This window comes from Cyprinodon variegatus, unplaced genomic scaffold (assembly GCF_000732505.1).
Source record: "Cyprinodon variegatus isolate N-32 unplaced genomic scaffold, C_variegatus-1.0 Scaffold20, whole genome shotgun sequence".
NCBI lineage: Eukaryota > Metazoa > Chordata > Actinopteri > Cyprinodontiformes > Cyprinodontidae > Cyprinodon > Cyprinodon variegatus.
Window position 1 is genome coordinate 2,409,644 of NW_015150473.1, and position 27,845 is coordinate 2,437,488.

The following is a 27,845-nucleotide window of genomic DNA, read 5'->3' on the forward strand; positions in this document are numbered from 1 at the left end:
TATATATATATCATTTGGACTGCACCTTCCTTATATTAATCAGTCACAAAATCATTTTCACTATTTAGTCTTTTTGTTATCTTTATACAGTATGAATACTCTACAAGTGGGTGTAAGTCCTTGATTATGAAATAAGCAAATACACAAAGGAATAGTTAATTAATTAATAAACTTAACTGGTGTCTAAAAATGTCCTTCTCTTTTCAGAAAAGAACAAAAACCTTTTTTTAAAGCTTGGAATTCACTGTTTTTAGACTGGAGAAAGCTGGTGGACTCACATACCAGACAAAAACTTTGGAATTGACAATAATTGAAACCTCTGTTTATTTCTTTATTTTATTTCTCTTTCTTTTAATGTTCTAACTCTATCAAGAGGTTTTTACAGATCAGAGTGAGCAGTGGAGAAAATTTATACTTTTAAATGCTTGTTTTGCAGTCATTTGTGTTCAGTTTTTATTTATTATTTTATCTTTCTTATATATTATCATCTTGTATTACTTTTATTCTCCAATAATTTTGTGTCACCTCTATGCCTCTGCGATGTACTTTTCCTTTTCTTTTTTTCTTTTGTCTGTTCAGTTAAAGCACTTTGAATTCTCTTTCTCTTAATAAACCTAGCTTGTCTTTAAATTTGATGTGATTTTTAAATGGCCTTGCAATGAATGCAACATTAATGCAGTTCACACTGAATTTTTGAATTTCTACAATAATAGAAAATTATGGTTTGAGATTTTGACACTTTATAAATACAAGGTTTTGCAAAAACTGTCTAGTATTATTTTTCAATCTGTATATATTATTAACACTATCGATATTTTGATTTTAGAAGTGGAGGGGACGCAGTTATTTTTTAGTATAACTAACTTCAGCGTGTTTGACCATCCAGTCACAGACCTGATTCAGTGGCGCATCAGATGTTTGTAAAGTGGGCTTCCCAACAGTGACAGCGGGGACAGCCAATCACACAAGAAAAGATGGTGGGCCAGTCAGGAGCTTGTGGGCAGTCTAAACTCATGGAAACGGGCTTCAGTTTGACCCGCAGTTTTCCATATGATCCTTGTTCTAGACGAATGTCTGTGTACTATTGCGGATTATAGATGTAAAGTGAGGATGAGACATTTCAGCAGGTGTGACGCTCTAATAAAACTAATTCCCCTTTTCCATTGACAATTGCAGCTCCAAAAGGCTCTAATCAGCTAGGTCTGTATTTACTGACAGCTGCAGCTGTGACTTTAAGCCCAGCCTCCACCTGTCAAGAGCTGTGGCTGCTCCACCATTACCCTTACTCTGTGACAATAAATAATAAATAAAAATCATTAAAAGATATAGATATTTGAAGAAACAAATACAATTGATTAAAATATGTGTTTATTGCATATCCATGAATGTCTTAAAAATTTCTATACATTTCTTAAATTAATTTATCCTTTTGGATAAATGTCTGACTCACAGATCAGCCTGAATCCACATAATACATAATCACAGCTCCTGTTTGGGAGCTATGATAAAGGGGGAGGGACAAAACTGGAGAGGATATTCAAAGTCCTGTTTGTAATTCATCTCTATAGAGCTGGTTAAATGGTGGATCTATCTTCTCAATAAGTCATCTAGTCATGTAAAGGCCATTTTATTAACTTCCCACTTAATTGATATGTTCAAACATTTAAACAACATAGGACGACTGCTCGAAGATGGTACAGGAAAAGCTTGATCCTTTTTGAGCTTTGAAGACTCACTTTTTAAATATGTCTACCTTTTTGACATGTGTTGATAAATTTAGACAGATATTAAAGAATAGCATATCTTATCCATTTGGACAGTGTCACATTTTTCAATGAGACACACAGATAACAGTCAGATATGCAGGGCTGGAACCCCCATCCAAAGCTCTCTGAAGCTGGCTAGGCTGTCAGGGATTTCCCTCAGTCGTTAGCATCTGAAAGCGAATATAAAGTGTTTTTTTGGTTTGTGTTATAAACCTCAAGAGCCATAATATAAAATCAAAAATTTTGTACTGGCACATTTTGACTATTTTAGGTAACGCAGAAAAGTAGAAAAGTGTTTTGATATAGTGCTAATGACCAGAACTTGCTCCTTTTTTTTGTACGTAAAAACAAAATCAACTCTCCTTTCTTTTAGAAACCTGAGGACCAAAGCAGTGTAAGAACATACAATACTGTGTATATATATATATATATATATATATATATATATATATGACAGTATTTATTAGGCCTGAAACAATTAATCAGAGTAATCGTGATTAATATTTTATTGAAATTACCTAATCAACTAATTTAGTTATTGATTATTCATTAATGAGTGTAGAGACTATAACGTGCCAAGCTTCAAAGCAAGCCTCTTTGTGCAGCAATTATATAAAAATCTAAAAAATATATTATGTTTTTGTGTCTTATTTTTATCTGCTCCCAAGCCTCTTCCCTCCTGAGGGGCACACAATTAATTTGCAGTACAGTGATTGGGAATCTGTCCGTGTTAAATAACACTTATGTGTAACTTGCAAGCATTTACATAGTCAGCAATCCTTTGCTATGTCATTTGGCATCTATTTAATGCCGCCAATATTTTTGACTTTTCATTGAAACCTTTCAATAAGATGAGTTTTTGTTTCTCACAGGAGAAATATGGGACTCTCCCTTCTGCAGTCATGGTTGTGATTAGTCTGCTACCTTTAACCAGCTCATTTATTCACAGATTCATGATCAGTGAGTTGATAACCAGCTTTGTGGTACCGCTAGTCCTGATAACCATTGTTGTGGATTTGTTAAAGTGGAAAGACTGGAAGTAATCCTGCTATGTTAAGCTTGCTTTTTGGTAAGGGCCTCTGATCTACTAACGAGGGCTCAATTGGATTGCATGACTAAAATAAATAAAAAAGCAGGTGCAAACTTTTGAACGTATTTGCATTTATAAATATATGCAAGACAAATATGCTGATTACCAAAACACACAAATTAATGGGAGGACATCTAAATGCAATTATTTACCACTAGCAAAGTGATTTATCAAATCTGAAACAGATTTTAGGTGTATGTTTGTGTCTATAATTAGCATTTTTAAGAATCAGATAACAACTTGCCTGCAAAAATGTCTGTAGTCATTCTATCAAGATAAATTGCATTGTTACAATGATAGTCAATGGAGATGGAGTCTGTGCACATGTGAAGATCAGAGAAAGTAAAAAGTAATGATAGTAGAGTTGTTGCAGTAGGGAAAATAACAAAATAACACCTGTGCAGGATCAAATTGATGCAGTTGAATTGCAGGAAACTAATGTAAAAAAGAACTCAGCTCTCGTGCAAAAAAAAAAAAATAATAACTTTTTTTTCTTCCTCTCTTTAAATACTTCCTTATGATATCCATAAAGCACATATATGTTGTATTAAATTTAGGGCCAGGACTTTAGTAAGATATTTTGGAGGTTGATTATATAGATAAGATGTAAAACAAGAAACACAGCAATTGTATTTTTTTAAGTAGGCAAACCAAGTCTTGAACGGAAATGTTTATATCTGCTGTTTCTTGTTCACCAATAAATCTGGCAAAGAAGCAGCATCATAAGCGTTGTTCCACTGGAGGTATTCAAGCTGAAAAAATATCTCTGTTCAAGTCGTGTTGAAGTAGCACACATGTGGAACAAATTCTTTAGCCAGCCAACATCGGACCAGCTGTAGAGCCAACCAAAGGAAGTCCAAGTCTGAAAAGAACAACAACTGGACATGGACTTTTTATCTCTGTAACTGACTTAAGGAGAAAAAAGTAGCCCCAGTGTATCTATGTTTTAAATGCACTCATTGTTGCATGTAAAATAGGAAATTTAAAGTCCTGAAAGGCAATCCTTGATGCACAGCTGAGCAGTCATATTTCTGTTGTCAGCATTAAAAATTGAACTTTAACTTAAAACATTGTGTATTTTGTTGATATTTGGGTTTTGAATAAAATGCGATTGTGATTTTATTTCAGAAGCTGTAAAAACATAGCAATTTTTAATCGAGTCCCACCTATAATCAAATTATTATGAGCCAAGCAGAGCTTGTGCAGAACTTGGAAAAGGCACATACAGCTGTTTAGAGGTTGGTTTCGACCCTGTTTCATGTCTATTAATTGTGTGATATGAGCAAAGCTGGAAAAAAATACCTTTTCAGGTTCCTTTTTTGATTTGTTAATTCTGTTTTTTCCCCCACAACTTTGAAAACAAATGTTTGACATACATTAAGTGTTATTATGATTTTTGTTAGATATAATCATTACCATTATTATATTTAAGTCAATGGCTTCAAACTTAATCTTTGCCCTCCCCAAACTGCCAGTAGCACATTTGTCACTAAGTCCCAGGGCAGCTGTGGCTACAATGTAGCTTGCCACCATCAGTGTGTGAATGACGGAATGTAGTGTAGAGCGCTTTGTTCACGTCTCCTAACTTGAAAGAAGGCTAAATAAGTACAGCCATTTACCATATTGATTTTCAAAATGATTTTGCTCTTTGCACAAGGACATTTTTGTACTCCTCATATGTGATCCTTAAGATCAGGCCTTGTGTATGTAACTGCTTCGAACTCTGAAGTTCCTAATATTTGGTCTCAGAACAAAAGATCCTGTATTCAAGGCAACACAAATAGTGGTATTAGGGTTTATTATAAAACAGATCTGCAGTAGCAGCGGCTAGGGCGTCTAAGGCAGGAACCTCTAGAGGAGAGAAACACAGGTCAGTGACCATGATAATCTGAAGGAAGATGACTATGAACGTGTTAGTCACTAACCTGGTTTTATAGTCCAGTTGGTGCCCAGGGGAACGAGGTTGGTTGTAGGCAGTCAACTGACAACAAAATGCAGCGGGCACAGCTGATAGAATCCCAGACGCTGTAGTCCCAAAGGATGGAGAACAAGCAGGAGATAAGATCCGAGCAGACAAAGGAAGATAGGTTATTCCAAAGGGGAAGACAAAGCCGGTGCAGAGGACGTGCTCAGGATATAGAACCAGGAGACCAGAAGTCCAATTTCAGTTCAGCAAACTGGCAGAATCCAGCAGGAGTCCAAAGACAAGTCAGGCAAACAGATCAGATGGGAACAGGCAGTCTCAGTGGTTAAGAGGCAGAACAGGATCAGGTAATCAGTAACAGTAAGGTAATGCTTAAACACTCTAACCACTGGCTCGAGTGATAATCTTGCCAGATGAACTGACTCATGAATAATCTCCTCACTGGCTAGGGCTCGCGAATAATCTGGCACTGATAACTGGTAGCAGGCAGCTTAAATATAGACAGGAGAAGGTGGATCAGATGAGCAGTAATGAGAAACCAGGCAGAGTTAGACAGGTATCTCTTAACTTAAAACACATAATCTTAAGAACACCATGCGTTTGCCTTCGGAAGAATTAATAATTTGGTCTCTACAGTAAATATCTCACTGCAAAACATGCCTCACTGATTTATACGATTTTAGTGCCAGTTTTCCTAATTTCTGGAAACCCGCTCACATTTTCTTTCCATATCCTAGTTTTTACCTAGCAGTTTCTGAAAAGGTCACTAAACCGAGTGGGTTGGACAGTCAGATCTCTTTTTTTTAAACCCGTATTTCTACCTTCTGCCTTGGTTATTTCAATTTATTTATCTGTTTTGTTCCAATCTATTCCACATCCCATATCCTTCCTTCATGCGTAAAACTATATCTCTAGCACCGTAGTCTACCCTGACATTTGCCATTAGATATTTTAGTGAATTATTTGCTCTGATAACTGAGCACACTGAACATTACTTTGAACTTTAGACTGATAGATACTAATGGCTTAAATTGGTTACTCTTTTTTTTAAATTATGTAATTATTTTGAAATGATTAATATTTTTCTCAGCTGTTCCTTATATGAATCAAGTGAGCAGTCTCAATTTTTTTGCAAATGAGAATGTATAATTTATACACACTGTCAATTATGCAGTTGTTGATTTTTGTGTAAAGTACACTCAAAATCTACTCTCCTGTGTGGTAAAGGGCTTTAGTATGTGGGCAGCAGCTGTTCCACTGGGTATATCAGTGAATAATTAATAGCTATGCTTCTTATCTCTCTGAAGAATTAATTAGTAACAAGAAAAACACAGAAGCTGCCCTTTCTGACACGTATATATCTTACCTGTGAAAAAATAAGTGAACTGCACACCATTATATATTTTTTTATCTAAAAACAATGAATTTAATCACAGTATGCCTTGCTACCGCACTATGTTCAGAGTAAAATGTAACTCAAGAATGCCTGAAGTGAAGCATTTTTATTTTTACTTTTATCTAGTAGATAATACATTTATAAGTTATAGATTACCTTTAAGTACTAAGTTAAGCTCAGAAATGTAATGCTATGTAGCTAGTTCCATGATTGTGAATGACACATACTGAATTATACATACTGTGCTGTTCAGGGTTTAGAAGTAGACTCTTGTGATACACCTTCTCCTGAATTTTGTTCAAGCCATAATAAGCCATCAAATAGGTCTGCCTTCATAAATGGAAGGAAAGGTTAAATTATCTGTATTTATATGGTGCTTTTTTAAGTCTGGGGACTCCAAAGCACTTTACACTACATTCAGTCATTTACACATTCAAACACACACACCCACACACACACACAGACGATGACGAGCTACATCATAGGTAGAGGTAACTCGGGGCGTAGTGACACAAGTTAGAGTTAGAATATTTTCCATTAATTTGAAGCCAGGAGTTGAAAAAAATGCAGATTTAGACACAACAATTGAGACACAAAAATAAGTCATGCATTGTTTTTTTAGTAACAGTACAAGTTCTCATAAACAATTGTTGCATTTCTGAAGATACATAAGCATAGAAAAAAATGAGGAAAGATGAAATCATAAAAAAGCAAGAGCTGTAATATGGATTGGAATTTTTTTTGCAATGCCTGTAAGAGGTGCATTCATGCTGCCACCAAAATAAAGATTTTAAAAGATAAGAGAAAAACACTACAAAAAAAATAATGAAAACAGGAGTAAGAAAAGAGGCCATTGTCTGGATTGACTGGAGTGGTCTGCAGAAATACCATAATGAGAAATATTTGTTGAGAACAGAGCAACCTCTGAAACAAAAACCCAACTTTGTACTTTGCAATCTTTGTGTTTGTGATTGCATGTGTGTATTTAGAGAGGTTAGAGTCATATGCTGGCTCACATGCAATAAAAATACCTTTTTGTTTTTGCATATTGTCAGATTTGCCACCTTCCTACAGTATCTGGACAGAAGGTCAGATACACCAAACTTGTGTGAACAGGGGCATTGTGAACATCCTGCTATATTAAACACGTTTTCAAGCCCAAAATTCCTTTTTTTTTTTTTTTATTAGTTCACTGTTCAATTTCTAAAACAATTCCTTGTTATCAAGTTCAGTTTTTGATACAACATGCAGTGTTGGGGTTGCTAATGCAATAAAACTTTGTATTTCAACTGAAAGCACTTGTTGTGTACAGCAATTCAAAGTTTATTTTAACATTTTCAGAATAAAATTCATGGGATTGGAAAAGAATTGTGTTCATGGATATATAATTGTGTTTTAACAAAAGGGCCATGATAGCTGACACTCAAGTCATGTAAGTAGAGAACAACAAAAATCTTTCTTATCCAAACAGGAGTGACATATTTCTCTAACTTGGATTGGAACTTGAGTTTAACAATAAACTGCTATCAATATCTGAGCTTTGAGAAAAGTTTATATTTTCCTAAACTGTGCATTTTGTTTACTTTGCAGTTACTTTTTTAGGTTTATTTTAATATTTCCATGATCCAGTTTCAATCTTTGTCTTAGCTGATGAAATAAATATTTTCATTTTATTTTTCTATTAAATCCTGTATTAAAATGATTCAAGGTCACTTTAAAAAAAACAGAGAATCTTCTCGGACATCTTAGAATGCGGTGTATGGAGTTTTCTTTTTTTCTTTCTTTTTTATCTAGTGAGTGTGTAGAAGTTAATAAATTAAAATAATCCCATAGTGGGTGGTATGCATTCTTTGGGTAGAGCAGAGGCCCCATGTGAATGCAGTCAGTCTTTAAAGCAAACATCTGTGATTCAATTTCCAACCAGTTTGCAACCAGAGGCAACACGTCTGTGTGCATTGTTTTACTATGCCCTGTCTGATTTCTCTTAAAAAGCCATATTAGAGCCAAAAATATAAAAAAAGTAAAAAAAAAAAAAAAAGTGAGAGAGAGCGAGAGATAAAGAAAGAACACAGAAATAACAAATTAAAACAGTGAAAAGGAGGGTAAAATGTCAGGGCTCTAAACAGAAACATTGAGAGCGTAAAAATCCTTGTTTTTTAACATCTACAACATAAAAAAGCAAGTTTTAAAAGAAAGAAAATTGTGAAATAAGGCATAACATACACATTTTAACTGAAATACATAACAGTACTTAAATAGGATATTTATAAAACAATTCCTTAAATTATTAATTTCAAGAAAGTCCATAAATCTATCATTCTAGTTAAATGTGTACATGATTCATTTGCTCAGCAACACATGCCTTCAGATTAGTGATTACAAAGCAGTTAAGCAGACAGGAGACAGAAAATCAGCACAACTAGCTATGACAGTAGCCGCCTGACAAAGATGGAGGAAAGATAATTGAATTAACTTGAATCCAATCAAATTAAATTGAATTGAACTGCGCTGAATTGAATCACCCTATATTAACCCCCTAAGGGAAATTGTGCTCTTTCTGTTTATTGTGTTGTGATAAAGTATAAATAATAAAAAAAATCAATTGGAAAAAAAAACTGCTTCAAAAGAGTCATTATACAAGTTGGCAGCTTCACTGATGTGTCAGACCAACAAACCCAATAAAATAAGGAGCAGTGTACTTAATGAGCAAAACATTCATTGCAAGAATCAGTGCAAGATCGACAAGGTGGCATTGCTGTGTTATCACATAATCGCAGTCAGAGTGGTTTGTCGATGGTGGTTTTAAATTGCTTGAGGCTGGTTTTTCAGCTGTACTACATACTTAAGTTGTGATTTTTTCAAACCTTTTTCAGGTCTCCAAAAAAATTGTATTATTTAGTGGTCTCAAACTATCAGACACCAGCTTATACAATATATGTAGACACAGAAATTAATATTCTCTTTGTAAGTCAGTGAAACAACTGGCTGATGTTTTTAAGAACTAATAAAATCTTGTTCACTGTTCAGTACCTATCTCATTCTGTTCACATCATACTTTGCAGAGTACTAAGATATATCTACACCATGAAATACTGTAAAATTAGAGTTGTATTCAGGCAAGGCCAGTTTGTTTGTATAGCACCATTCAGTGACAATTCAAAGTGCTTTGCATGAATTTGACAATAAAATAGTAAAAAAATAAAAGTAAATAAAGAAAAAAAACACAATAAAACAGGCAGCAAAACAAATAAAGCAGTTGGACCACAGCCATAAAATAGTAATACCTCATTTAACAGTTTAACTTCAACAGTCAAAGGCAGCTCTTAACAAATGGGGTTTTAGATTTGACTTAAGTCAGGCTTACAGCACTTTTACAGTCTTCTGGAAGTTTGTTCCAGATAAGAGAAGCACAGGAATTACTGTAGATGCTGCTTCTCCATGTCTGGTTCTAGTTCTGGGTGAACAGAATAGCCTGGAACTAGAAGACCTGAGTGGTCTGGGAGGTTGATACAGTGACTTTGTGCCTGTGTGACTAAATTAGGCGATTTTTACATGTGACTTCTCCCTCATTTTAAACTTAATATTTTAAAAGTTATTTTTACACAGGCAGGATTGAACATTAACTTAAATGTAACCTAATATCATGAAAAAACAGATTAAATTTAATGTGCTTGGTAATTATAAAGAAGCATATGTGTTTAGATATTTGTCAAGATCATAAAACATTAATATTTGTAACTCATATCCTCATCTACTATTTGATTAAATATGGCATAGAATCCCTCTGACGGTATTGGAACAAGATATTAAGACTTTTAATGATTTCATGACTAGATGCTGCTGAATGAAAACTTATTCTGTTTGGCGAGTTTCTTAGAATTTTTTTAATGTTCTAACAAAAGAGAGTTTTTCCTCTCCACTGTCGCTACAAGCATGCTTAGTATGAGGGATTGCATTTGAGTCAATGAGTCAATGTAATCAAACGGTTTTCCTTAGATAGAAAACTGTAAATCAATTTGACCGTATGATGTGGTTGAACTGTAAAGTGAATGAGATGACTTGTGTTGTTAATTGGCGCTATAGAAATAAACTGAATTGAATGTTCCTAAAAAATAGTATGGATTTAATACTTTAATAAAAATTAGCTCAACTTTCAGAGGAAAATCTTAGGGATACAAATCTAGCTGCAAACCTGTGTTTTATATCAGGGAAGGTTTTATGAAACTGTTGTCATGTCAGTGTGAGTCTTAAAGAAATGTTCAATAATTTTTTAAGGCTTAAATGAAAGCTTAAGGTGGAGCAGAACGATATATGTTTTTAAAACTGTTCAACCTAAAAAAAAAAAACATCTCACCTGAGCAAAGTTTGTATTACAATGCTAAATTATGTTGTTTGAGGGAAACCAGCCGCTATAGCTGTTTCAGAGCACAAAAATCTTGCTCCATGTTGGCAGACCAGTTGAACGCACTCGGATTAGTTCACTATGAAAATGTTTACAGGTGCAGAGCTCCTAGTAAAATATAAATGAATAAAACCTAAGCTATTCAATAAATAAAGAGCAAAACATTTCTGAACACCTTATTTCCAGCTTGGATTTAAAACGTGTGTCCCACATGGCAGAAAGGGACAATTCCCTCTCCACCAATGCAGAAAGCTGACATTGTTGATAATGCATGATTGATCTGATAGGTATCTGTGCTGTATGGTGACAGTTGACAGAAAACACGATAATGACGAAATATCAATTTTTAAGTACCATGTAAAACTGCTTGTAATTGTGTGGGGCAGAATGACCTTTTGCTCTCCAACATCTACAGGATCGTGCAGAGGCTGGGTCACACCACTTACCACTGAGTCTGCAAGCTCTAATTCAGTTTTTTTTATTTGTTTGTTTTTCCCTGTAATGCTGCATATAGAGAGGTTTCAACCACATAGACACTGTCTGTGCAGAACTGCATGGCATTTTTCACCTCTGTCCCTGTGTCTGACAAGTTGAAACAATTTCCTATGTTTGACTTACTAGAGTTATAAAAAGTTACAAAAAAAGTATTCGACAAGTGTTTTACAATATAAAGAAAGCAGAGCCACAGTCATGATATTTCCAACTTGTGGACCATGCTCATTAATTATAATAGGTAAAGGAATTTAGTATAAATTTAATGGAAACTATTTTTAAAGTGAATAAAATGCAGCTGAAACTAAGATTGGAGTACTGTAGTTCGTAACTGAGAAAGACCGGTGAAATTGGATTGTCAATTTTTTTTTAAAAAGTTGTTGTTCCGCTATTCTACCTAATATGTTTTCTGTAATCCTGAGCTCCTACCATGGGTATTCTGTTAATTATAGTCTTTTCCTCTTGCTTTTTATACAGCCTGAGTTTCCAAACTGTGCAAACCAGACTTTTTTACCATGCAGTTCAGGAATCTAATTTAATATTTTCCCTAAAGAGGATATGTTTTATATTCTGCCACCATTTCTCTCTTCCTGTAGGACTCATGACATTGCTGCCAAGTTGCTCTATAGGTCTGACTAAAATAGACCAAGGGTCTGTCTCGGGTCAGGCTATGGAAACGGAGTTGCAGATGAATGTGTTGGGTGTTACCAGACCGATGCATTATCAAGGAGCTCCTATATGATCCGATTTCTCTTTGTATCGTATCTAGCGTGTTCAAAAGCACTTTGTGTCCTAAGCCCTCAGTGTCTTTTTTTCTGCAAACTCACTGTAGATAATGCAACTACCGGTATACTGCAATTTAGTTCAATGCATTAGAGGTGCATCTTTACAAGAGTAGTGGTATTGTGACTTTTAATTGAGTGTACTTTATATAAAAGTATGTTTAATTTTCCCATTTAATTTTTTTTATTCTACTTGCTTTATTTCGTAAAAATACTACATATTAAAAAATGTGTTATCCATACTCTCACTAGGGAGGAATATTCTATCATTCATTCAGTAATCAAATAAAAACTCTTATAAAACAAAGCCTGCAAAAAAAGAACAGCTCTCATGGGATTCACAATAATTAACCTGAATTTGTCATTTTCGTATTTTCTGCTTCAACTTAGTTCACTTAAGTAGTATAGCAGTTTTTGACTTTAAACATCCTTTTAAAGCTAGTAGATCCATGACCTTGGTTACAGTGTTTTTGGCTTTAAAAAGCACTGGGATTACATGTTTGGCAAATATATGCATCAGTTGCTCTAAAACTCAGGCACATGTGATGCCTATGTATGGCAGCCACGCCTCTGTCAGTGTGTCCAGGGCAGGCGTGGCTAAATTTAGCCTACCGCCAACAGTGTGTGAATGTGTAATATATGCGTCAATGGCTCAATGAAATATAGCAGGGCTCGATGTTGACCATTGCCCGATCTCCCGGGGCAAGTAGTTTTTATTGTAGGGAGAGTACAAATTTCATTGCATTTGACTGCCGGGCGCCATTTTTGTTGTTTTGTACACATTCTCGCGTGATTTGAAAAAGTCGCGTGACTTGAAAAAGCCGGGTGATTTTCCGCCAGATGGCGTGATTTTTGTCCACCTTCTTCTGTCTTGTGATTTATCTTAAGTTTTTAACCTGTCAATTTTGTTTTAGATTTTTAACATTACTTTTTATATTTTTCCAAGCACATAACAGTTTAAAGCAAAGAATGTGCAGGAAGGATTGAAAAGCATGTTAACGCGGTAATGTAGACTTGAGTTCATTATCTGACACATGCACACCAGGAACCTGTAAACTTACTGAAAAACATTTAAAAAAACAAACATGTTTCATGGATATATATACAAAAATGAATATTAGGAACTATATTTATCAAACATTATACTGGGCAAGTAAAAATTGTTTCTGGGCAAAGGAAATGTGAAAGTCACTTGCCCTTTGGGCACTTTACAAGTGGTAAAAATCCTTAATGTCAACCCCTGTATATGGTAGCTAAATTGGCGTCCCATGACTTAAAAAGGTGCTATTAAGGTAAAGGGCAAAAGAATAGCCTAGCACAGAACAGGAAACGTCATCAGGCCAATGTTCTGTGGTTTACACTGATCTACAAGCTAGCCAGATCAGGCCAGCAACTTCAAAATCAAAGTTCTCTTTCTGGATAAAGAGGAACACTAATTTGTGAGAGGAGTAAAGGATGTTAAAAACCAAACATCCATCCAGCTATCTTTAACAAATTGTTCTTCAAGGTCACTAGGGGGCTGCTGCCTAACTCCAGCAGTTTTTAGCCAAAAGGTTAAGTACACCATGAAGAGCTAGTTAATCCATCACAGGACAACACACACACAATGATACCTAGGGTCAGCTTGGCGTCACCTGTTGACCTAATAGTCATGTTTTTGGACTGAGAGGAAACTGGTGTACCTGGAGAGAAACCAAACATGCACAGGGAGTACATGCAGACCCCATAGCTGACTCAAACACAGGACCTTCTTGTTGCTTTGCAGCAGCAAATAAAATAGGCCAAAGGTCCAAGGTTCAAACTGTGCCACCATGCAGCTGTAAAGAGAATCCATCCGTTATCTGAAAGCCGTGGAGGTCTTTAGGTCAAACTGTAACCCTCCTACAATATTGCTAGTGCGTGCATGACTCTGTGCTTTTGAAACAACGATCAGAGTATCAACAATCTATTATTAGCTGTTGGTCTTTGTTTGCATTTGAATAACGATGTTTGATCATAAATTATTTTTAATTATAAAGACTTGCTAAACTTTTGGGGGTTTTTTTTCTAACAGGATTATGGAGATGCAGCAGGATGTTTACTAAAAACATCTTTTCAGTCAATGGCAATGGCGAAAATAAAACAATTTATAAGAATTTACAGCAAACAATTATGAGGGGAAAGTTCATGATGGTTTAATTCTTTAAATAATTTTAAATTGTAATTAATCTTCTGCATTAAGGCTATGCACATGTTGGTTAACTCAGTTTCTGGGTTTAGTTCACTGATCTTTTCTCCTTTTCTTTCCTCTTTTCCCACCCATTTCCCCTCCATTGCTTTTATCACAATTACCTGTCCTCTGGCTTTTTCTACTTCCTGTCTTGTTTTATCCCCTATTCATCTTTCTCTGTCTTCACAATCATTCGCTCCCCACAGAGAAGTGTGATGAGGCTCTAGCCTCTCCGCTGCCTCACACGGCCTTCACCAGCTCATCTGTCTTCTCCAGTGGATATGCACCTGGATATGCCAAGCTCAACAGGAGAGGAGGTAGGAAACACACATCTATAGGACATTCAAAAATTCATAGGGAAGACACATCTACTCACACACAAACACAGAAACACACACGTCCCTGTACTCCCATAGAAATGAAAGTGCTGGGAGGGTTTTCTTTTCACATTTATTCTACACATATAAGAAACTAATAGTCTAATTTGGAAACATGTGCATACATCTTTATGAATGATATTACAGGTGGACACACTGTGAGATGAATGCTCAAACCTTTATAAAAAGACACGCTTCACAGTGCTCCACAGCTGGTCTTTTCCCCTTCTGCCTCTTCTGACCCATTTTCTCTCTTCTTTTGTATTCCACCGTCCCTCACTCTCCTCATCAACGTTTTAATCATTATCTCTGTGACTCAGGCTGAAGCTCATTTCCACATCGGTCCACAGCTAAGGGATATAGACAGACAATTACACCCCTTTATGTTTATACAATTAATAATTCATACTTTTTCATCTAATGTAGTCACTCTGCAGCTTAGGCAACTGAAAAGTGATGCAGACCTGCCAGATAGAGGCAAAGTAATCTGGGGGTTTAAGTCTCACCAATTGAATTAAAGCAATTAGAGAGGATGCTTCTTTTATAATATCTTATGCAAACAAGGTGCCAAGACAGAAATTAGGAAAAGGAGGAAATATAGACCCATTTGTCATACAGGTGGCTGTAGAAAAAAACAAAAATGCTAAATAATGGATATATTTATGTAAGACAAAAGTATACAAATATTAATAGTTACAGTATATGAACATTTTGAAAGACTTAAAGTATGAGAATAAGAAAAAAAAACACCAACCCTCACAAATCCCACTCCAGTCTTACACTTGACAGCACAGATCTTCTCAAATTTGAACATATTATCATATACCGCATATCTTTTTCATTCTAGATGTTATATCTGTAGAGCTTCTACTTATAGATCTTATAGTGAACCTGGAATACAGTTTTTTGCTACCTGCATTCTGCTTTCTCTCTTTCTTCACTTCTGACTGTTGGATCATTGCTCCACAGAGACCTTTCTTATCTTCTTTCTTCTCAGTAAAGACTTTCACTTTAATAGGGGCAATGGAATCAATGATGTCTAAAAATTTTATCGTGAAAGTTATCTGCCTGCTCATCTACAGAGTTACAGGACAAAGTGGTGGTGGAAGAGTCAATCTGGTTAAAGGTTTCAGTAGAAACGTCCTTAATGATGTATTTTCTCAAAATGTATCTTTGACTAACAGAGTCATTTGAAATTACAGTATGCTGTGAAAGATAACAGAGAAATAGAGGATCAGTTACAGATACATTGGAAATGTTTAGACCCTTTGTGATGATTGTCCAAAATACCTACCTTTTTCTGGTTTCGCTGTTTAACATATTGTCTCTGTCAATGTGGGAAAGTATCATGAATTAAATACTGATTTAGTAAAGGAGGCAGCAGAGGCAAGCTTTTTTAAATAAAAAATGAGCGTGTTTTCAATGGAACTGGGGAATGTCCTTAAGACATTTGTGGGTGGCAACAAATAAAATTGTCGAAAAGTCTTAACTATCTCTGCTGTAAACTTCCTTAAAGCTGGACCTAAGGCTGCACTTATCATGCATTTCATTTTAACTAGCAACACGTCCGTTAGCCTATTCTGCATTTCCCAGTAGGCTTTATTTTTCCCTTCCTCATTGTTGCTGCTTTTAAACAAAAATCCACAGAAAGGCACCCAGTTTAAAACAACAAATACGAAAGACATGGTGTTTCTCACTCCCCATTCAGGCAAAAGTAAGTAATCTAATTAATTTCAGTTTATTTATATTGCACCGATTAACAAAATATATAATCCCAAGGAACTTTCCAGAGACGATTCAATATCAAGATCATACTGTCAGATTGGTTAAAAGTTTCTATGTACAATAAGGAGAACCAGCTGATTGCATCGACTCATTGACTCGAAAGCAATCCCTCACACCAAGCATGATTGTAGTGACAGTGGAGAGGAAAACTACCTTTTAAAAGGAAGAAACGTCCAACAGAACCAGACTCTGTGTGAGCGGCCATCTGTCTAGGCCGGCTGGGGTTCAAGGAGACGGAAGCAGAGATACAGAAAGAAGCAGAGATACAAAAGGTAGCTGTCAACCAGCTACACAGGCGGCCCCGTCCAGGAAACCCAGCCAGGCAGATGAGCTCTGAGCCAGCTCCCATGTCAGAGGATGAAAGAGAGCATATCCAGCCAGTAACAGTCAGAGAAACAGGACAACACTGAAAAACAGAATGGTTTTACAGCCAACTATGATGAGGAAAAAGCAGAGAGAACAATGAGTTATGGGCTGAACTAACAAATACTTCAAAATTAGACAATAGAGGTTAAACAGCATGATGAAATTTGTAACAATGTTTGCCACACTCACTTTTATTTAGCACTTCATGCCACAAAAAACAGGGGGTATCTTTATGGGCATTGATTTAGCAGATTTTCATAGAAAATTAAGTTGCAATTGAATGCCAATTTGGGAACAGAAATTGATATTTAAGGGTTATTTTTATTATCTTTCATTACACCTTTGTGTCTTTCATTGTCTGTGAGCTAAAACATAGAAGAGACATGGAAATGTATCATCTTACTCCAAAAGGTTCATTGTCTTTTGCAGTGAAATACTTAAAGGTATAATAGAGGATTTGAGCAAACTTCACAAAAATACCTGCACACTTCACTTGTAAATAAAATGCACATGCACAACCCTGCACCCGCTCCCGAGAGGGACCGTCTATTAGACGCATGCAAAAGCAAGCACAAGCCCATTTTTCTTGGTGCACGCTATGTTTAAAAGTTGCTGTTTGCATCTCTCATACAAGCTTCCTTTTTAAAAAGAAGCACTACTTGTTATTTTTACTTCTATCTAAGCAGCCATGTTGAGTTTGTTCTTATGAGTAATTCTCCAGTTTCCCACAGCCATAAAACGGGGGAGGCAAAAAAATAAATAAATGATGTACAATTAACAGCTCAATGTGCTATAGCTCCACATATTTCCCTCCATCTCTCCATGCTTGCATGATCAACATCAAACCTCCACAGCTGTCTTGCTGAAAACTGATTCAGTGAGATTTTTTCTTGTCTCATATTTGTCTCATATTGTAGACAATAGTAGATACCTAGATTAAATAGCCAAAAGTACTGAGAGACTAGTGAATGTTAGTCATGTGATTTTTGTTACATGGGATTTATATGTAGTTGGGACACCCTTGGCAGCCATTAAAATTATCTGAGGAGTTTATTCAGCAGCCATAGTAATGTAATTACATAACTGTTGTAATAATACTTGAGGAGATCAACGTGAAAATCAGTCAACAATGTTGGATAAACTTGTGGCATTTGCTTTTTTAACCTGGTGCTCCGAGGTGTCCAACAGGTTGAAAGCAGGCCACTATAACTGACTCCCCCATTTCCTAACTGAGTCATGTTGAAAATCAAAGTCCAAATTGTTTCGATATATTTTGGATTGTAAAGCTGTACAGAATGTTTTAGTATGCTGCCACATGGACAACTTGATCTTTAAAACGTTTTCATGTATTAAGTGCAAACGTGTTAGCACATTCAAAGATGATCTTTATGGAAGGTGCAAAGCAATTTACAGATGCAAAATCAGCAGTTGAAAAATGTGTTTTAGTCTATGTGCCTTTATGAATATGATTATCATATTTGAATGACCAAACCAAACACTTTTATGGGTGAAACATATGCAGATTTGAAGACTCAACAGCCACAAAGCTTAAGACTGCTTTGGGGTGCAGTTTTTTTGTCTATTTTTCAGCACGTTTGAAAGTCAGGTGCAAACTGGCAAACAGTCATTTCTACGGTCAATGTAGCCACAAGTTAAGCGTTGGTAAAATAGCAGATATGAAGAGAGAGACTGTGTACATGTGAGCACATTTGCACCATAATTTATAAAAAAAAATAGTGGAATAATATTAGTTTGTGAAAAAGACATCTGCACAGGTGGGCACTAATTCATGCAGTGGGAAGATAATATGCAATTAGAAGTACAGGTAATGTTCTGCTTTTTAAATGTTCATTTTTTTTAGTTATTACAGCACTAGTGGCTGTTTTTTGGACAGTAGGCTGACATGAAAGGGTGTATGAGAGAGGGGGAAAGACATGCGGCAAAGGACCACAGGACATTCGAACCCGGGTCGGCCGCATCGAGGACTAAGCCTTCTATACATGGGTCACGTGCGCTAACCACTGTGCCACCAAAACACATCCTAAATGTTAATTTCTAACTAGTATTAACAGGGACAAAAAATTACGTGGATAAAGTTATAACATTACCTGATCAATATATTATGGGAATAAAGTCAATATTATAATTGCGTCTCTGCTGTATAACTCTTGCGCTGTCAACCTGCATTGAAATGAGGACTTTTGAGAATGTTATGAATACTTTTGTATGGGCTTTTACAAATAAGGAAATATTAAACCTTTTTAATCCCATCAGTATCAAATTATTTTATGTTTACGTTTATGTTTAGTTTGATGACATTTAAAATATGCTAAAAAAAATATGCAAGAAAATCCTTTTCAGGATCTCATAAAAATGCGGGTTTAGGATATTACCATGTTATTAAAGATATGTATTTTGAGATAAAATGCTAGCAAGGATCTTCTGAGCATATAAGCATGTAAGACATAAATGCAACAAAGGATCTTCAGGAAATCCAATTAAAATGCAAGGGGATCACGGTTGAATCAGCTGAAAATATATGTGCTGGATTTTATCCATATATTGTGCGGATAAGTATCTGAAGTCTGAGTATCTGAAGACTAATCTAAGATGGCTTTCAAAAATCTGCGGATTTTAGACAGCCATCTTAGATTAGTCTTCAGGACAAAAACTATAATTATTATCGCATTTTAGTCATTACGATATGTGATAGTTTTAGTTGGTTTTAGTCTACTAAAACTTAAAAAGGTTTTAGTCTAGTTTTAGTCAGTATTACGTTGCAAAAAAGTTAATCTTTAGAATTTCTAATAACAACCAGATTCTTTACCAGACTGACAGATTGCCTAAATACTAGAATTGCTGTATGCTGTTGTGCTGTTCATTCATTGTTGTTGGGCAGGGAACTTGATTTATATAATTCAAATATTTTTTTTTTATGAGTTAATGCCCTACTTTATAAAAAAGGGTCTCACAAAAGCTGTGAAAATAGCAGATCAACACATCATATTGGTTAAAATAGCAGACAGACTAACAAAAAGTGCAATAAAGGATTGGTTTTAGACATACAAGGTTTCCGTCATAAAGCAAACACTACCTGATCTACAATAAATTATGCATTACACACAGATCAATAAAATCTTAATTGCTCCAAAAAAGCAAAGAACAAAAACATTCTTCTTTCTGCTTTGTCAATTTTGGCTTTATTTCTGAGAATTTGCCCCTTTTTTACCGCTGTTCAGGGGTCAAAGTAGGTTTAGGGTTTTGATATAAAAAAATACAGAGAGAACCTACATAATTGCCTTGTAATGCCATGGCAATCCAGCCCTACATTGATTGAATTTGCTATCTAAATGTTGAAATATATAAAGGAAATGCACAAAATTTTTAATGACAATTCAAGGAAACATTTACATCATATTTAAATAGATAGAAACGAGAACCATGAAAGAGAAATATTTAAAGATCTATTTTCCTTTTCATGTTTATCCAAAAAGCAAACTATGCAATGAAATATTTGCTTTGGATATAATTTAGGGATTTCTTTTGGTAGAAGAAAGAAAGAATGTCTAGTATCACCTCTTGTGAGCTGGAAGAAATAGACAAAAGGATTGTTTACGCTTGGCAGAGGATTACCAGCCACATAGTTTAATGAGTAGCATACCATAGGTGTAGCGCGTTAAGCACAGACTCTGAGCTAAGTGCGCAAAAAGACGCATTAAACACAAGCACAGATGGAAGACCAGTTTGTCAGAGTTCAGCACGCAGTACAGGTGTTCTGTCAGACACCTGGACCATTCTGGGTTATTTTAACCCCTCTGCTGCTGCCATGATCCATCTGTAGTCATGCAGAATGTGCAGCTCTGTGCAAAAGGTGGGCTGCGTGACCAACTGGATGCAACAACACAGCTGATACTGCTTAGCAGATTACAACACAATAATACATTTTAAATGTCTGACTGACTACCCGCTAATATTTATTTAGTCTCGTCTCGTTGACTCCAACTCACACCCATAACTCTCAAGTTTTCATCAACAAAGTTCCATGTTTAGCTCGTCCATTTTCGTTATCGTCATGAAAAAAAAAGCATCAATGAAGTAATTTCATCATCCTCATCGTTGACGAACACAATTGTGGATACAAAATGGTGCTGATCCGGAGATATACGGAGGCTGGATCCCTGAAAGATGCGTCTTGTTGGTTTGACATAGAGGCGGCCAAAGATTTTTCTATTTAGAGAATTTTTCTCGACTGCTTTTACTGACCTACTTTTCACCATAGCATCTGATGCNGTAATAGATACAGGTTGTATCTTCCTGGATTTTAACCCTTTTTGTCCAGTGCTTGTGCTAGTCAGTTATTGTTTCAAGATTTTGTTTTCTGAAAGGACTAATCAGACTATTCTATTATGACTGTATTCTCATAGCATTATGACTTCGTTCTAGTAAAATTTCCAGAATGAAGTTGTATCATTGCTTGCATCTTGTAATAATGCAGGTTTTTTTCTGGTAAGATTACGAGAATAAAATCATAATTTTACCAATTAATTCCCAATAATTATTGTTATTTATATCTATTATTGTTATTTATCCCTTTTTTTCTCTCTTAGTCTGGCTCTTGTACTACTTCGAGATAAACAATATTGATCATCATCATTATATCCATTTTCATTAATAATATTTACCACTACTATCTCCAACTCCATGGCTTGAAAGATAACTGTCCTTTTATACAGCAGCTATCAAACTATGAATAGCACACAGTTTGTTTATATAAAGGGAGCAGACTGAAACACTTCACACATCTTATCTTATGCACACTCAACATCTTTTTTTTTTTCTCTCAATCATGTCATTTAGCCAAGAGATCAGGCCACCACACACTTAGTCCTCCATAAATCCGGCAACTACCAAATCTAGGCACCCGTTGGTTTGACATAGAGGCGGCCAAAGATTTTTCTATTTAGAGAATTTTTCTCGACTGCTTTTACTGACCTACTTTTCACCATAGCATCTGATGCTTGATATTGAACTTGATCATGTAGTGTTTTTATATAGCTTCTCAAACCCAGAAACCCATTCCATGCAGGGTAATTTATTTATATTTTAGGGTAATTTATATTTATTTGCATGACTGGCTTTTTTCTTGTTTCCTATAGTAGAATTTCTGTTTTCCCAATTGCTTCCGCTTTAAACAAAATACCACTTACTGTTGAATGTGGAATATTTAGTAGCAAAGAAACTTCACGAATGTACTAAATGCAAAGTTGACATGCTTTCACACTACCATTCTTCAATTCACTGAGCTCCTGAGAGCAAATAATGTTTTCATAAATGTAAAGCAATCAGCATTCCTAGGTTCTTGATTTTATACATCAGATGCAATGGATGCAATCGGAGCATTAAAATTTTATGAAGCGGATGGGTGTCCTCATTGTTTTGCCTGTAAAGTTTACCCTCCAACAAAAAAGTATTCACTATTATAATGTGTCAGACCAAAAACTAGATAGATAAAGGGACAATAGTGACGACTTGAAAGTTATGCTCTTAAGAAAAGTTAATCTACCCTACATAGAATCAATGTGATTCTCTAAGGAAAGCATAGCTCTACTGTATATTTGGCAGCCACCACTTTCATGAAAGAGTTCTGATAACACTATTTACTTCAGCCTTTCACTGCTGTTAAACAGAGAAGGAATTTAATTAAAATAACTTCCTCATCATGTGGAGTTAAGCTGATAAAATTGTGAATCTTGTCAGATGCTTTGATAACCTGTAATATCGGAGTTTGTGCTTTGTCATTCACTGATAAGAGAATAAAAATGCTCCAAAAAACCCAACTCGACAGCTATTGTGTTCATACATGGATAATAAAATGAAGTATTATACTACTATACATAAAGAAACTCTAAGAGAAAACATATTTTTTACAGTGAAATTTCCCAACACCAATAATTTGATGCATATAAGACATTGAAATACTAATGCAGGTAATATACCTTACTTTCTCATGCTAATAACTGGCTTCCCAGTTTTAGACATGTTGTTTCACAAATTATTTCTTAAAGTATTATTAACTATCCAATTATCCTGATTTTCTTTGTTTCTTTGGTTAATTAAGCAGCTGTTTTTTATCCATCATAAAAAGTCCTAAAGTCTATAACACAGTGTTGTTGGACTTATTCATTTTGAATGTCAGTTGCTGATGTTCATTAGCCTCTCATGTTAGCTTTCATATGAACCAGTTTTTTCTTTTTTATTTCTTACTCTCTTACATAAATTACAGTAGAGAACATATTGTTTTCTTTATTAATTTTCCATTTTCTGCATATATCTTCATCTCATTTTTTTACCTTTCACTATAACTGACTAAGGTTCTTTTTTTTCTCTCTCTCTTCCTCTCCATCTCTGCACTCTTAGAATAATTTCTGTCTGTCACTGTTCCCTACTTTTTTTTTTTTTTATCTCCTCTTTTCCTTACTCTCCTGTCATGGCTCTGACTCTCCTGCCTTACACTATCACATCCCTTCTCTTCCCTTTCCCAAATCTACATTTTCCCTCCACTGTACAGCAGGTTCTTCCTGTCACTTCAAGTATAAGACCCTGTATTTTTCAGCAGACAAGCCAATTTCACCTGCAGTCAGTACCCTTTTGTCTGTTGGATCAAGAAATTGATAAATAATAAAGAAAGGACAGTAGTTGGAGCCACAGAGAGGAAAGGAGTCACAGGAATTGTGAAATGAAGACAAAGATAATTTCAAAAATAATTTGATCTTAGAAATGATCTTATAAAGTTAAAGGGCCTATTGGAATGATCAAAAGCACCTTTAAGAAACAAATTTGAAGATGAAGTATAATCCTATGAATACTGTGGCTGGTTTTACTTTTACAAATTTTTATTACTGCATGTTTGAAGCACTTATATTTATCAAAATACAAAGAGTTTACTTAGCCTGCTTGGTATACTCAAAGCTTTATTTAGACAAAGTCTAAACTTTTTCATTTAGTTTTACTGTTGACTGTGATGGGGTTATGAATCCTGTAAAAAGAATAGTCTCTCTACTAGGGTACTTAGCAGTAATTCTATGGGCATCATTGTCTTGTGACCATGCACTGCCAATTTACTATGCACTAGTCCTTCGACTAGATTCATGCAGTGCCTGGCTTGTTCTCAGCCCATAACTTTTCTGCTTAATGTTTTTGATCAGTCTGTGGCAAACAAGCCTCTCAAGTTTAAACTCCACAAGCAAGGTTTAATGTTCTTGACTCGAGAATAATCAGCTAGCTTTGTTCTTCATAAATATAAAAGGTTTGTGTTTATTTAAAAAAAAGGAGAATCCAGTCCAGATGATTTCCTTGTAATCTATATAATCTATGACAATTTCTGTGGTTAAGTAGTTAAGCTGTAACCCACTAAAAACATAACTTCAACTTTGAGAAAAGCAAAATAAGTAATATCAACAAATTGTTACTTGTAGGACAAATAACCAACTAATGCAGGCTATTCTGCCCCCATTCTAATGTAAATCAATTAATGCAAAGAAACTCCCAGAGTCTTATAATTCATTCAGTGTGTATATCAGAACACAGCATAAAACATTTAAACTCTACCACATTACATCTCATATCAGATTAAATATCTTAAAAAGACTGTCAATCTTTCTTGGTCCATGATTCTTTACACAGAACATTTTCAGCAAGTTTGGATTATGTTAAATATTTGAATTCAAACTCTAGATATAAATGTCGTTTGCAAATAAAAATATAGACATACTTAACTATTACAGCAAATATAAACTGCAGAGATATATAAATGGGGCGGCAGTGGCATTGGATGTAGGAGTTTGCCCTGAAATGGAAGGATTCACGGTTCAAGCTCCAACTCCGACTTTCAGTGTCTTTGTGTCCTTGGGCAAGACACTTCACCTGCATTGTCTACTGATGGTGGTCAGAGGGCCCGGTGGCGCCAGTCTAAGGCGGCCCCTTAGACTGGCGCCACCCGCTTCTGTCAGTGAGCCCCAGGGCAGCTGTGGCTACAATGTAGCTTGCCACCATCAGTGTGTGCGTGAATGGGTGAATGAATGTAGTGTAAAGCGCTTTGGTCAAGTTTCCTGACTTGAATAAAGGCGCTATATAAGTACATGCCATTTACCATATACCATAAATAATGACTAGAAGTATAAAGATGAATTGAGAAAAATGCTGTGGATATTAAATCAGGAGTGTTTAGTATCCTTCAACATAAGTTTTTCTGAGGATTGATCTAAAAATACTTCTATAACAAAGATTACCGGTGTCTATTTAGATTTCTACAACTCTTGCCTCAATACTGCAAATACCTGCAATACCTACATAGATATTGCAGGGAGGAAAAAAAAACAAACAAATACTAATACACATGTTTGGATTAGTACAAGGTCCCTATGCACTTCAAAAAAGTATGAAATTTGATTTGACTGTTTTCGAGGTCTGGAAAAGAATGGAAAGACCACAACAAGAGAACTAATAAATATTTCTATTTCAAGACTCTCAGGAGTGACAGCACTGACAGCCAATCACACAAGAAAAGAAATTGGGCCAATCAGGAGCTTGTGTTCGGTCTAAACTCGGGGAAGCGAGTTTCAGCTTGAGCTGCAGTTTTCTGCCTAGTGCTCGACAAATGTCTGTGTACTCTAGCGTAACATTGTTTTTTGACAGTAAAATGTGCAGCGGACCAAAACTGACATCGTAAAAAGTGCAAGGGACTGTGATTCTAATATCTCAGAGTAAACTTGTGTAAAATGCTGGTGAAGGTCCTCAGTCATCCAGGTCATAGCCATTATAAAAAAAGATAATTAAAAACAATTTAAAAAAATTCTAAGTTTGAAGACGTTTCGCTTCCCATCAAGGAAGCTTTTTCAATTCAAACTGTCAGGAATAGCGTTGAGTTAGAGGTTTTATACAGTAGTCCAACAAAGCCTTGTTTTTATCTGTTCCAATATGCATGTTTTCAAAACAAACAAATAGATAAATAAATAAATAAATCAATTCCTGACATTTTGAATTTAGAAAGCTTCCTGGATGGGATGCAAAACGTCTTCAAACTTGGAAACAAAGTCCAGTGGATTGTTTTTAATTTTCTGTTTTTGCATTGTGTAAAAGAGAACTGTTTGGGTTCTGTCAAGACAGAATAGTTTGCAGTTTGTTTGATGACATTGAGATATGAATAGATTACACTGTATGTGCATGCATTTGTGTGCCTGCGGTACATCCATCTGGTAGTTTTGCATGTACATATGTATGATCACAATACTTTACAGTAGGAAGCTGACCACAGATGAGAATGGATAACAAACGGTACACAAAACTGATCACCAATCCCTTTTTGCTTCTCTTTTACATTCTTTTTTATACTTCTCTTCAGATTTCACTTGTTTCACCTATGTGTATCTCACTGTAGCCATATTATTTTTTCATCATAAGTTTTTATTGTAATACTTCTCATTCCACACCTCATTGTCTAAATTCTGTGCTCTCCTTTCTCTTAAAATTTCTTATTTTTTTCCCTCCCATTTTTATCCTTACATGTAGTATGTTTACATCTACGCTCAACTTTTGAAAAGTTTCTTATTGTCTCTTCTTTTTTTTCAAACAGTGTAACAGCTGCTGGACAACTGAGCTTTAATGTGCTGCACAATTAACCAGACTCCCCTTCCTTTTTCATACATTCTTTTCACTCAGTCTTCTTATAAAGTTGTTTGATGTCTCCAGCCATTGCAGTCATCCATCGATAATGCCAGCCGTCTTTTAATTAAATTACTCTGTCTCCATTCCCTCCCTTTGCTCCATGACAGAAAGATAAAGCACTAGCACAGGGCCAACCAGCTGTTTTCTCTCCAGTTCCCTTTTCTGACAAACTCTACTCATAATTAATTAAGGTCTTAGAGTTTCTCTTAATATTGTTACGGTGATCAAAACTTTAAATAAATGCCCATAAGTTTTTGTGGCAACTTAGGTGCTTGTTGGAGGGTTGATGATTTATTCATAATCCTTTGCCTCTCTTTAGCTATAATCGTCAGATTCACAACCATGTTTGATTTATTTTATTTTTTTTATTCTCGTTCTAAGAATTCTTAGAACAAGGAAAAGGAATTAAGAGTTTTACAAAAAACTCCTTAAAAGAATTAGGATTGGATTTGTTTATGCTGAAATTATGCATATTACCTACATTTGTGGTAATGAAAGCACATTTGCTTGAAATAATGTAAGCTGTCTAAGATACAAATGAAAGGAACTGTGTTTATTTCATATACTTTAAATTGAATGAAAACCTTTTACATGACATCAACTTTTTTGCACTCCATTTTTTTTTTGTCTTTTTTGTTCGTTATATGGTTGTCTGTAACTTAGGCTAAATTAGGCTAACAAGCATTTTGTTGTAATGTAGAAAAGGTCAAAATATGTGATAATTCTCACATTTAGACAAAGAGAAGAGGTAGAGACAGAAAGACCATAGTTCCTGAATGGGATGCTAATTTCGAGTCCTGCTTTACTGTTTAGTCCACTATTTGAATCGGAGAGACTACATTTTCTGTATTAAGCGTATTTGCCCTTATCTGGTTTTGTGTCTGTTTTCTCGCTAGTGATGAAACAATTTTTGAAAAAATATTTTATAAACTGTTAATCAGAGTTTATTCTACCCAATGAAAAGGCTTTTAAGCTTTGATTTTCAAGCATTTTGCTTAATCAATTTCAAGTGTTTCTCTTGAAACTGAAGAATTGTTTTTCTCTTCACTTTTGTTGAGAGCTTTTTTTTCCTCTGTGTTTTTTTATTCTTCCTCTTGGCTTTCCCTGCCTTTTTGTGTCTCTCTTAGAGGTGGTGTCTTGACCTTCTCTGCACTCCTGTTCTCACACCTATCCTCCTCCTGCTCTTTTTCTTCTCCCTGAACATCTGTGTGTGACAAGCGAAAGAACAGTGACAGTCCCATGATGCCTCTTGACTTCTGTTTCTCCTTTCATTCTTTCCCTCTTCCCCCTTTGACTGATGATACCATTCATTAAGCCTGTCACCCTTAATTCCCTCATTTCTAACATTCAACATCCATTTCTTGTATGACCCTGTGAACCCATGTTTATCCTTAGATCTTTCACTCCTGTTTCTCCCTTTGATTACAATCTGTATCTTATGGTATAACCTTAATGTGCTTACTTAGATCATCTTTACTGTTTGAAAGGTATTACTTAAGTCTTTTTCTATTTTGTTCTCCCCTTTGAGATATG

General features: G+C 35.4%; 1 protein-coding gene across 1 annotated transcript in view; it reads left to right on the plus strand.

Annotated features, from left to right (window-relative positions):
* Nucleotides 1-27,845, plus strand: part of LOC107094008 (contactin-associated protein-like 2) — a gene marked incomplete at its 3' end in the record, with an annotated part of 204,901 nt that overhangs the window by 115,937 nt on the left and 61,119 nt on the right. The window contains exon 2 of the mRNA XM_015389403.1: nt 14,268-14,378. Within this exon, the coding sequence (XP_015244889.1) occupies nt 14,268-14,378 (111 nt within the window). The remainder of the gene's footprint in view (nt 1-14,267; nt 14,379-27,845) is intronic.